General features: G+C 44.7%; 1 protein-coding gene across 1 annotated transcript in view; it reads left to right on the top strand.

Annotated features, from left to right (window-relative positions):
- The window catches only part of EHD3 (EH domain containing 3), a 30,302-nt gene extending 18,542 nt beyond the window's left edge, over positions 1-11,760 (top strand). The window contains exons 4-6 of the mRNA XM_010393503.3: positions 6,774-7,186; positions 8,192-8,356; positions 9,720-11,760. Of these exons, the coding sequence (XP_010391805.1) occupies positions 6,774-7,186; positions 8,192-8,356; positions 9,720-10,247 (1,106 nt within the window). The 3' untranslated portion in view covers positions 10,248-11,760. The remainder of the gene's footprint in view (positions 1-6,773; positions 7,187-8,191; positions 8,357-9,719) is intronic.
- The last annotated feature ends 559 nt before the right edge of the window (positions 11,761-12,319 follow it).

The raw sequence follows: 12,319 nt of genomic DNA, 5'->3' as shown, positions 1-12,319 counted from the left end.
ATATTTTAAGTATCTATTGCATTGAGGGAAGATGGTCATGCCATCAGCATCTCATCAATTTGCATTATTTATGCCCATCATGCATTCTTTCAGCTTCCTGAGCAACAATGGAGAAGGAATGTGTTTCCTGGTCACTGGGAGCTATCAGTTACTGGTGGCCATTTCAGGCCAGCTTTTCAAACATGATTTCTCCCAAAATTTAAAGTATGAGTACAGGAGAATTCAGTTTGTGTTTAGATGCTATAGTAAAAAAACTTCCTTGGAATCCCAGCTACACATCAATGCTGCTATGCACTGACTTCTCAGGAAAACTTGGCCTGCATCCAGGTGCCTTCTGAGGTCTCAAAATCTGGCTAGAAATTGTTTTCAGAACTGGCCCAAGTACCAGACCTGTCTGTCAACAAGTGGCAAATACATAAACTTGTAGATGGGGACAGGTTCTGCTGTCTGTTCATAGGAGCTGAATAGGCTGTTAGAGGGAAACTTAGCTCTGGACAATGCTCTCCTCAGTTTTACTCCACCTGATTTGAATGTGCCTAGTGAGGTTTCGTTCACTTCCCAGTGACATAAAGCAAGAGCCCATCAGGCTCCCAGTCTCTTCCCCACCCTGAAGCCCTTGCAGTAAACAACATGAAAGCAAAAGGCCACACAGTCTGGTGCTCCAGGTACTGGTTAATGTAAATGTTAGCATTGTTGCTAGCTGAGAACAGAGATCTGCTGTACTTGGAGTCCTTTTGCCTTTGCTTTGGAAACCTTAAAGCCTCCAAAACATATTTAATGTTTCCATTAGTTCTTGGTATGGAGGAGGAGATGCGGAGCACTGGCAGGAGGATGTAGCTCCCAGTGCTCTGAATCAGCAGCTCCAGGACAGATTATTTCTTTGAGTATAGGCACAAGCAGAAGTGATTGGCAAGCTGGGGCCTGCTCTAGAAATCAGGCCATGTGACATTCAAAGAAATCTTTTCATCCCAAAGGACTTCTGTCTACTTCCCAACACACCCACAGATACACATTACAGGAATCTCATTATATTCCCTTGGAAGGCAGCCTCTTCCAGAGAGGAGTATGGCAGCTGTTTACAAAGGTGCTTTAGGATGAGCAGCAGTGAGGTGTATCCAGTACCCATCCCTTCTGTCCTCTCCTTGCTGGCACGACCAGCTCCTCACCTTGAGAGAAATTTGCTCAAATCACTGTTCTTCCACCCAGTCCCAGCTATTTCCTCTCTCATACTCTTACCCAGCACCCTTCTCTCTCTAGGACACCATTACTCTCTTGAATCTCACAACAGCCACCCAACCCAGCTTCCCACTCACTTTGTGTGTCCTCAAAGGGGTGTGCCACTTCCCCCTCCCTCCCCTCATTTTCTTCTTCTGGCCATCGTGTGACCTTCCTTCTTCTTTGCACACAGCCATCTGTCACATTTGGGTAACACCTGCCCCTCCCTGGCACATTCTCCCCCTCCAGTGTGGGCTGCCTGCTTGTTTTGCAGTGACATAAGCCTTCTTCCCTGGACTTTGAAGGGCTTTCAGGCAGGACATTGTTGTGACCAGTTAGACTAATCCTCAAAACCCTCTTACTCAATTATAAAAATTTAAGTCATAAGCTCCCTGGAATCAGCATTCATTTTTCATCTCCCAAGAGCTGTTCCCTCTCTAGGTAGTCAGTGTTCACTGTGTCAGCTGTCCCATCTTGTGATGTTGTCCTCGGACAATCAGAGCCAGTCTCCCACTTGACAAACAGGGACACTGCCATAAAACTCTGCCTTATAGAGTGGCACAATCTGATAAATCTTTCATCTCTGGATAACACCAGCTTTAGAAAGATGAGAAAGAAGCTCCAAGTGACTAAAACTCAGCAGGAAAGAGGTGAATTGCTAAAAGCAGCAGCACAATTTACAGCAGTAGTAACAGCAAGCTGTGAGGTATCTGGTGCAAAGCAGAAGCTTTGGGATTTTTGGCCCTTCTTGATCTCACTGTTCCCATTCGATGCCACCTGAACTCCACTACCACAGGACCTGTGGCTATGGTTCCACAAGACAGGAAATCAGTACTATGCTTGCTACTAATCAAAAAAACCAGCACAAACAAAACAAAGCCAGACCAGCAATCGGTGTAGCTACATGGTGAGAAGTGCTGAACCAGTGCATGCCCACTCCTTGCTGTTTTAAATTGGCTTTGAAATCTTACAGCCAGGCAGATTTTATGCTGGATCAGGTATCACCCATCTTCCCAGTCAGCATAAAGACTGTATCATGCCTGATCTGACTTGACAGAATGTAATTGCATAATCTTGCCAGATCTTGGTGAAATGCATGGTGCCAGATATTCCAATGGTGCACAAAGTATTTATTAGGCCAGCCTGCCTTACGGAGTCTAGGTGGCAGGGAGTCTGCAAGAAGATCATTTTCTCTGCAGGCTGAACCCACTGACAGTCCTGCTGACTTGTCAGCTTTGTGTGAAGTCTGTTGAGTCCTTTTCATGCTGTCAAAAGGAAACCTGTGCCATGAAAAAACATCTGATGGAATAAAATTGTTATCATGTTCATCTTGTCCTCCTAGTACTGTATGATTTGGATTAATTTTCTCTTCACGTTCACCTTATCTGGAGGTTGTGAAAGAAGCTGCATCAGTGATGTTAGAGAATGTTTAAATATGCAGCATTTTTTCAACAGGGAATGCAAGTACAACAGACAGGAATTACTGAACAGAAAATTCTTCCCTTTACAATTCTGTCTGAACATCCCTGTAATAATGGTTTTGCATTAATGCAGCTTTGGCAAGCAGATGGCTTCCCAACGACCCTGTAAGTTCACAATAAAACCGTGCTGTGTTCGTGGACAGCTTCACCCATCCCTGAAACACTGCCAAAGCAGAGATAGTGACTGCCTGCTTTTGTGAGAGGCCTTAGCAACGCCATACAACACAGGGAGGCGTAGGGAGACATAATGCATTTGCAGTGGAATGAGCAAGGGACACTATGAAAACTCCTAATTTGACTGTAGATGCAGATCAGTACTTGGTCTGAGCTCACACAGTTAATAACCTGCCAGAAGAAAGAGGCAGGCCCAGTGCATCTGTGAAATGAAAAAGGGGCAGGAGGGAAGAAACCAAAGCAAGGCTATAATGCTTAAATTTACTTACAGAATCAGCCTCATGTTTTCAGGTGTTGAACACCCTCAGCTCTGGCTGGAGCCAGGCAAAATGCCCCGAGTTCTATATGCCATTGAAGAGCCTTCCAAAAATGAAAGCTCCAAACGAAACATTAAAATACTTATCTAAGACCTTATTTTTAAACACATTTATTAATAGCTTGCCCTTAGCATTTACACTGTCATCCTGCTATCCAAATGCTTTAGTAAGAATCTATTATACACTAAAAACAAGACTAAAAAGTCAGCCCCATGAATCACATCTGTAGCAATCCTCTAGGCACTGTGTGCAAAAACGCCACCACACTCAGTGACTCCAAGCAGACAGTTGTAAACAGAGGTCTGTGCCACGTCATGCTGTGTGTTAAGGAACTATGCAGCACTCGGGATAATTTTCCCCCCTTTCCCTCTGTAGTGCTCTATCACTTTAAGAACAGAATAGATACACTTCCACCTTGTTTTTCCTGCCAAGTACCTCCATACAGAGGAGTGAAGCTGTGATCAGTAGCACTGCACACACAAGACATGTTTCTTGCTCAGCTGGGCACCAACAGGAGAGGTTCCTTAAGTGCCAGAGCAAGTGAGACATACAAGGGGAGAGTTTGGGTTGGGCTTTTGCCCTGGCATGGGATGCAAATGAGGCTGTGGTGATGTTTCAGAGCAGTGAACAGCAAGTGTTACTCTCCTGGGCTTTGTTCTCTCTTTAATGGAGCTCTGCAGGACAGCTGTCAGGAGACTATCTCTGAACAAGCAAAGGAGCCAGGAAAGAAAGTCTGCTAATTAATCTAGACATTTAATGAAGTCCACAGGGACATTCAAGACTCATTGTATGTTACTGTAGCAGCTGGGAATACACAAAGGGTCTGAACAGATATTAATTTCCTTTTCTTGCTGGGTAGAGCAACATTTATTTTTGTTAATAGTAAAGAGAGGCTCAGGAAATAGATACCTTCTAAGTGCTACTGTGGATGCAGGCTGCTACAGAATAAAATTCATGAGAGCTAAGCACCTACTTTTGAACAAACCTTGAGACCCAGGCAGATCAAAGGGCAAAGGTCAGTCTCCTAAGTCCTCAGTTAATACCAAAACCACAATTACACTTTTTTTCCTGTATCTCCCTTCTTTTAAATAATCACTTCCCACTTTTACTGAATCACTAAAAGGTGGGCTGAGTGTCAGGTGCAGACACTTTTCCCAATTCATCCTAGCCCCTATTAACACAACAGAGAGCATAACAGTGACTGTTCCTCTACCGTCAAAGGGAAACCATCCACATGCTCTGTGACAGGACATCACTATAGCATTACAAGGTAGCCTAGAGAGCATGACTGTTTTCCTCTTGATTCTCCCAAGAGAAACACTGGACAAAGTAGTTATGGTACAATTCAAACATGTGCCAGCTTGACAAGAAAACATCCCAGTCCATGAGATTTGACAAGATTAAATGCACAAACATCTCCAAATAAAGTCACCCTGACTCACTGCTTCCATGATGAAAAAGCAAGCTGTGTAGCTCTGCGTATGAAGAATAAACTGTCCTGCCATGCCAGATGACTTCCAGCCCTGGCAGAAGTGAACATAAAGTCTGTGTATCCTCTCTAGCAAAGTTTGAGGGGGCATGGGAGGCCCCTGTTTGCACAATCAGTGATCTGCTTGCAGAGGGACTGCTGACAGCCTGAACCTGGGCCAAGTGAAATGAGGTATCAGCATCGACTTTGTCCTGCTCGCACTGCCCCCAGCACAGGTTAGGAAGGAGTCAGCACACTGATCTTTGCAGCAGATTTGCAATTAGAGCAGTGGAGTAGAGCTCCCTGCAGCCAGAACACCCAAGGTTAAAAAGCTGAGGTTAACACCTAAGGTTAAAAAAGGCTGCTAATATCGGAAAGCAAGCAAGTTTGTTTCAGTTCTAAAAGACTGACTTGTGACAGTGTTTGAGGTCAGACCCATGAACTGAGCAAGATACACAGCTATCAATATAATATATTGAATGCTCAGCAGGTCTTTGTCAAAGCTAATACTAGTTCTGAATTCTCTGAAGTTCTCGGCATCAAACGTAGCTGAGCAAAGAGCCAAGGCCCAGCATTGCTTGCTCTTGTTAGAGGAGACACTCATGTCCTAGTGAGCAGAAGGACACTGGTAAGACAAACATCTGTCTTTCATTTGAGATTTCTGTAGATCCCATGGAAGAGAGCAGGGCAAAGTGTCCACATCCAAAAGCATGCACCTCGCACACCCACACTCTGCCACCCCCTTTTCCTGTAAGGAGCAAACTGTAATTGGCCAAAGCACAACACTGCCCAGTAATAATACTTTGAAATTATATAAAAGTTCTCAGCGGCAAAAAGTTAATACCAATTTATCCAGCTGAAGAGAAAGTTCATACAGGCTCTACTCATGACATGAGAGCCAGGATTTCGCTCCAGTTTGGTTAGTCATATGGAAGAAAAGGCCAGTGTCAAAAAGCAAGATCAGAGCTCAGCTATCCTCCCTTCTGTAGTTCCAGTCTAATGATTGGGATGCACTGGTTGCCCTCCAGGTTTTAGAGGGGACAGAAGGAAAAAAAAACAAAGAAGAAAGAGGAGCAAGAGGAAAAAGCACTGAACTAATTATCATGCATTTATTCATGAAAGCCAAGATTAAAATAGTATATTAAAGGATTTGAATGCAAACAGCATTTGGTCTGTCCTGATTTCCCTTAAAGTGCAGCACTCTGGTGACTCAGATAATCCCAAATGTTGCACAGCATAGGAGAGCCTGACAGAGCAGGGGGAGAGAACCAACCAGTCTCTCACCAAGGCTTTAAAGAAGATTTTAAAAACACCACAGAGCTAGGCAAAAAGGTAATTTTGTTGCTGTCATTACTACTGTTTCAGGGACTTCTAACGCTCTATTTATCATGCCCTGTACTGCTTAGAGGTGGACCCAGTCTGACACTGAATCCATTATCCTTAGTCCTGAGGCACATGAAATTTAAACCCACTGTTCCTGGCCTGTGTCTGCCTCTGGTGTTCACAGCAATGCTGTCTGCTAAGCATCCAGCGCTTGGCTAAGTGAACACAAATCATTTGGCTTTGTGCACATGCAGCAGGTATGACAGGATGATTGCTCTGGTAAGGAAGGTTATTTGCATCCTGGAATTTGAATTGGATGGGACAGAGTTAGTCTTGCACAACTAGACAAGACCTGAGATTTATTAAGCAGTGGAGATACGCATCTCAAACCAGTCTGGGTGCAAGTTCTGCAACTATGCAGCTTTCTACAGCCTTCGTAGGGGTTGCTGATGGCCAGTCATTCACAAACCAGACCTCTCTTGTTGCCACATACAAGACTTCTGCAGTAGGTGTTTCACCTTGATATGCATTTGAATGAAGATCTGGAGCACAAGTTCAAGACTTCTTTGGGTGATCTCTTAATGTGGAGAGGACAAGAGCTGTCCTTAACTGTCTGCCTCAAGACATTTCCATGTGAAGGACAGTGCCTGTCTCCTTATCAAGCTACCTGGTCCACTGGGAAAGCTGCTTCCTTGCAAGCTTACCCTCAGTTAGGTACAGATACAGTTTGAGTACAGCAAGTAGGCTCTCTACTCCCATGTTTGCTGCATCTCTGCTCTTCCTCCCCCTTTGCAGGTTATGACTTCGCTGCTGTACTGGAGTGGTTCGCAGAGCGGGTTGACCGCATCATTCTCCTCTTTGATGCTCACAAGCTGGACATCTCTGATGAATTCTCTGAGGTCATCAAGGCCCTGAAGAACCACGAGGACAAGATGAGAGTTGTTCTCAACAAGGCCGACCAGATAGAGACTCAGCAGCTGATGCGGGTGTACGGTGCCCTCATGTGGTCCCTGGGAAAGATCGTCAACACTCCCGAGGTCATCAGAGTCTACATCGGCTCCTTCTGGTCCCATCCCTTGCTCATCCCCGACAACCGCAAGTTGTTTGAGGCAGAGGAGCAGGACCTGTTCAGGGATATCCAGAGCCTGCCCCGCAATGCAGCCCTGAGGAAGCTGAATGATCTCATCAAGCGAGCACGGCTGGCCAAGGTGGGTGTTGGCATAGAACCCCCAAGCATTTGGTTTGGGCTGTCTGCAGCATGCAGCCTATGGAGAAGTGGGTTTGGCCAGTTCAGCTTGCAGAGCTGGTGGATCCTACTCTTTTTCCATCCCATTTAACTCAGGCCCAGCATATGAGCTCTATGCCAATATGGGAAGAAAACACCTCTTTTGCTTGGTATGTCAATCATAGCAGACCAGAGTGAGGAAGATAACTACAGGTCAAAGGAGGTAGCACTTGAAGGGATCTGGAAAGCAGTTGCTCTGTGGTAGCAACTTGAGAGTTAGGACCAATTAGTATATCAGAATCATACACCAAGGGAATTGATGAGCACTAGGTCTTTTGCTTTACACTTTCTTAGCCAAGAGAGATACCTGGCTTAGATGGATGCAGAGGAGGTAGAGACTCACCCAAATGATAAATAAGCCTGCAGTATCCCTGAGTATTTGAAGTGAAGTGAAAGAAGCCGCTAAAAATACAGGAAAGACCCCCACATCAACTGAGAAAAGATATCAAAAGATCCCTCAAAAGCTTTCAGTGCAAGGGTCTTCATTTCCAGAAAAAATGCTTGGTTCACCATTAAAAAAAAAAAAAAAGCCAGAATGTTGCATAAGTTAAGGACTGGTATTCGTACTAAAACATTCAACCTGTATGTTTAGATTGGAATGGGACTGTTCCCTTGAAGGCCATGCTCAGTGGAAGAAAAAAAAAAACCCCACCACTCCCTCCAGAAAGTGCATATGAGTGTCACTGTCTGTATGCTCAGGACTACACCTTGTTTTCACCTTGTCTCAGCACAGCCAGAGCACACAGCTGAGCAGCATTTAGCCCTGGAATAATAATCCATAGGTCCAGGCAAGCTGAGGAGCTGAGCTTGCTCTTCAGGGTGGGACAAGATGGAGTTGAGTCCCAGGCACAGGTAACTCCGCTGAGAAGAATTTTCTGATGTGCTATTTAACATTTGCCTTCATGCCATATAATTTAATTCCCTTCAGGTCCATGCCTATATCATCAGTTCCCTAAAGAAGGAAATGCCCTCAATGTTTGGGAAAGACAATAAAAAGAAAGAGCTTGTTAACAACTTGGGAGATATTTATGCCCGGATTGAACGGGAGCATCAGATCTCACCAGGAGACTTCCCTAATCTGAGAAAAATGCAGGTAAGCAGTGGCATCTTGGCAAACACCCAAGGAAAGAACATTAGAGTAACTGCAGGGAGTACAACAGAGCCATGCAGACATTGATTGTTGCCACCTGTGGGAAAAGCCTGCTGTAATGTTGAAATATGCCTTAAAATATGTGCAGGCTATATTTGGGCATGAGCACTTCTTGCATACAGAGCTCATGTGAAGTATTACAGCTTCACATTCATTTATCATATCTTTGCCTGAATAGCACTTTACACTCTTTTCCTTTATTTTTAATTCCAGGTTGCATTTGCAGATTTTTCAGGCCTAAGCATACTGTTAATTTATATTAAAAGGAAAGCTGTGTCCTGAAAAGGCTACACATGCCACATTCCTCAAGAGCTATATTTGTCTTCTATTTCACTCTTTGTTTCTCGAAAAAAAAGGAAGGTGTGAAAACTTAAAGCCCCTTTTCTATTTTAAGCAGAGAAGCAGGTTTTCTGTTCTGCAGACCTGAGACCTAGCCCAGTGTTCATGCAAGTCAAAAACTTCAAAGGACCTTGGATCAGAGCCTTGTATTGTACATTCAGACAATGCTGGACACTGCTGCATTGCTGCATGGCTTCAGTCCAAGCAGAAACCTGTTCTGAGTTCTAGCTGTTGAGGTTGCTACTAGTTACCTATGGAAAACAGCATTTGCCTATTTTTTTTCTTTTTGAAAATATATTTTCCCTAAGTTGTTGGGAATGAGATCTATGGAGCGTATCCAATAGGGGATCTCGTTCACTGCTTGTTAAAATATGTGTTTAAAAAACTGTATCAGTCCAATAGGAGCAAGTAGCGTGGATTTAATGAGTAGAGGGTGGAAGATAAAGCTGTAGGTCATTTTGCAGCTAGAAGAGAGTTCTCTGCAGGCCCTACTCAGAGCACTTTTGCTTAGCTGGGAAATTACAGAATCTGAGCCATGCTGTAAAGACATGCTCACCACCTCTTAGAGACACACTACTGCCTTAATAGCATCTGAAAGATGCACTGCATGGTGATGAGTACAATGACCTTTTGCCAGGTGGCATCTCCTTCCCAGAGTGCAGAAGGGGGAGGGAATGTAGAGCACTGGCTGGAGGATGTAGCAAGAGCCACACAACCAGTTTGCCTTGAACTATTTGGTCATTTTCTCTAGGACTTAAGAGAGGATTTAAGTAAGAGCAAGGCCAGCCAGGGAGACCCCATCCCATGCTGGAAGCAGGGCTGTCAGAGGAAGGAATGCCAAGCTCCCCACTCCTCTGCAGTAGCAGGGTTTTGTGAGCCAAGCAGCAGGCAGGCATCCCACTGTACACCATTACTCCGCCATGCATGGCCATGTTGCTCACCTCTTGCTGTGTTGTCCCATTTTAAGGATCAGCTGCAAGCCCAGGATTTTAGCAAGTTCCAGCCTCTGAAGAGCAAGCTGCTGGAGACCGTGGAAGACATGCTGGCCAACGACATCGCCCAGCTCATGGTGCTCGTCCGCCAGGAAGAGTCCCAGCGGCCAACCCAGATGGTGAAGGGAGGAGCCTTCGAGGGCACCTTGCACGGTCCCTTCGGCCACGGCTACGGAGAAGGCGCCGGAGAAGGGATCGATGACGCCGAGTGGGTGGTGGCCAGGGACAAGCCCATGTACGACGAGATCTTCTACACACTCTCGCCTGTCGATGGTAAAATAACTGGTGCCAATGCCAAGAAGGAGATGGTAAGGTCTAAGCTGCCCAACACCGTGCTGGGCAAGATATGGAAACTGGCTGACATCGACAAAGATGGCATGCTGGATGATGAGGAGTTTGCCTTGGCGAATCATCTCATTAAAGTCAAGTTGGAGGGTCATGAGCTGCCAAATGAGCTCCCTTCCCATCTCCTCCCTCCATCCAAAAGGAAAATAACAGAGTGAAAGGAAGGTTACAGGGGAGAGGGAAAGGGAAGGGGAAAATAAAAGATCTAGAAAAACATGTTTACTTAAATTATACCTTTAGATGTGAGATCACGTTTGGATTTATACCTACTTTGCTGTATGAAGAACAAAATCTAAAGCAGAACAAAAAAGTCCAATCCTTCATGATAATATGCAATTAACTCTTCCAGTGTACTGTCCCTGCTTTCTAATGTGTAGTCTGTAAACATGAAGGTAAAAAAAGGATGTTGCAAAGTAGGAGACTCTGTTAAGCAGGAGTAGAAGAAAACCTGAAGTGGGCTGCATTTGGAGAGTGGAATAGGCACTAATAGAAATCTGCTAACTGCCAGTATCACTCCTGAGCTTTGGCTGCACCTTCTGCCTTCTAATGGGTCTTGCAAACTTCAGGAGACTGAGATCTTGATAGCAAAGAGAAACCACAAGGTCTTCAAGCTATTGGCCAAAATAAAGAGCATTTCCTAATTCACATAAGCCCACACTAAAATACTAGATACTAAACCCCAGAGTTAAGAACTTTAGGAACCTTGATTCACCATTAGATGCAAATTTTACAAACGTTCCCCTGTCCTGAAAGAAAAATACATTAATAAAATCTGAAAGAGCTCTGAACTGGGCAGCTGGAGTTCCTCATTGTTCCCTGTGGGACAGGCACTCAGAGTTCCCAATCATTGCTACCTCCCATTCAGTCCCCAGGGGAGATTTGTTCTGCAGGCATGGCCAAGAGGACCAACCTCCAAGGGAAGCAGAGGGACGGGGCCCTAGAGGTGGACATCAGTTGGGTTGGAAGGGAGGAACACCACTTCCAGGCTCACCCAACATTTCACACCCAGTGGTGTTCTGTTTGCTCTTTGAACAGTGATGGTGTCTGTGATCCCTGTGAAGTGACGTGTTTGCTCTCATCGTGCACAGTGAAAGCTGTGAGGCCCCATTCTCACTGTACAGATACAAACCCCACACTGTCAGGTGGATCCATCACAAGGGCAGAACACACAAGGGCACTGGGCAGAGCTTGCTCTGCTCTGTGCCTCCACAAACCTAGCCAAGATGTCAGCCTTCACACACTCCCCTCACCACACAGTAACACTTGATCCCCTCCAGAACTTCTACCCTGAGCCAAGAGACCTTCCCCACTTCTTTCGTGCTCTATGAAATTTTTGTTTTCAAGACCCAGTTTTAGCAGAAATCCCTCAATTTCCTATTTCATTGCCTAAACACACATGTGCGTGCACACTCTTCTGGTTTTTGTTGTTGCTTTGGAGCAGTGTGTTGTTCCAATCCTGTTGTCACTTTATATAAGCTGAGCTCCTACTGTGATGAAAAACCAAGATAAGTATAACTTATTTTATATCTCTTGTGTTCATATTATATAGAGAAATATATTCTGTGTATGTAGGATGTGCTTATTGCAGTACATTTATCACTTGTCTTAAAAATTAATGCATTAACCTTTTTTGTACCCTGGTCCTAAGACATTATTAAAAAAGAAAGGCCAGATCTGTCTACTTCTTTACACAGCAAAATGAAATGCAGCTGAAAAGAAAAAAAAGCTTATTTCTAAATGCAACAGAGGGAGGAGATTATCCTTATGCACATTTCCAAACATGCATGTACAGATCAGCCCAGCTGGACTCGGGTGTGCACTCTGAATGACTGCAACATCTGCAACATCTTTCTCTTTTGGCAGTCTAATCACAACATCCATATTTGCCAAAGCAAGAGGAATTGAACCCGTGATTCACCTTGTTCAGTGCAGGGGAGAGGTAACAACCAAATTTCAGTAGAAAAAGGAATATATTGAAGCAGTTTCCTCCTGCCAGTCACAATGAGAATGCTGTAAATTTATCAAGATCTGGAAAGGATGCAAAAAACCTCAGTCTTAAATCTTACTAATTCTACTTCTGTCTTCATTGCCCTTTCTTTTCTGTACATGTTCATGGCAGTGATAGTTATCCCCCAAGTGGGACAGTGAGAGGCACTGAGTAAGACAGGGAGAGCAGTTAGGATAGTCCTGGGGAAGCACTCAGAGAATGGCTGTGAGCTGTAGTAGTTGG

The sequence above is a fragment of the Corvus cornix genome, chromosome 3 (genome assembly GCF_000738735.6).
Source record: "Corvus cornix cornix isolate S_Up_H32 chromosome 3, ASM73873v5, whole genome shotgun sequence".
Classification (NCBI taxonomy): domain Eukaryota; kingdom Metazoa; phylum Chordata; class Aves; order Passeriformes; family Corvidae; genus Corvus; species Corvus cornix.
Note: the sequence above shows the minus strand (reverse complement) of the source record. Positions and strands in the feature narration are given on the sequence as shown.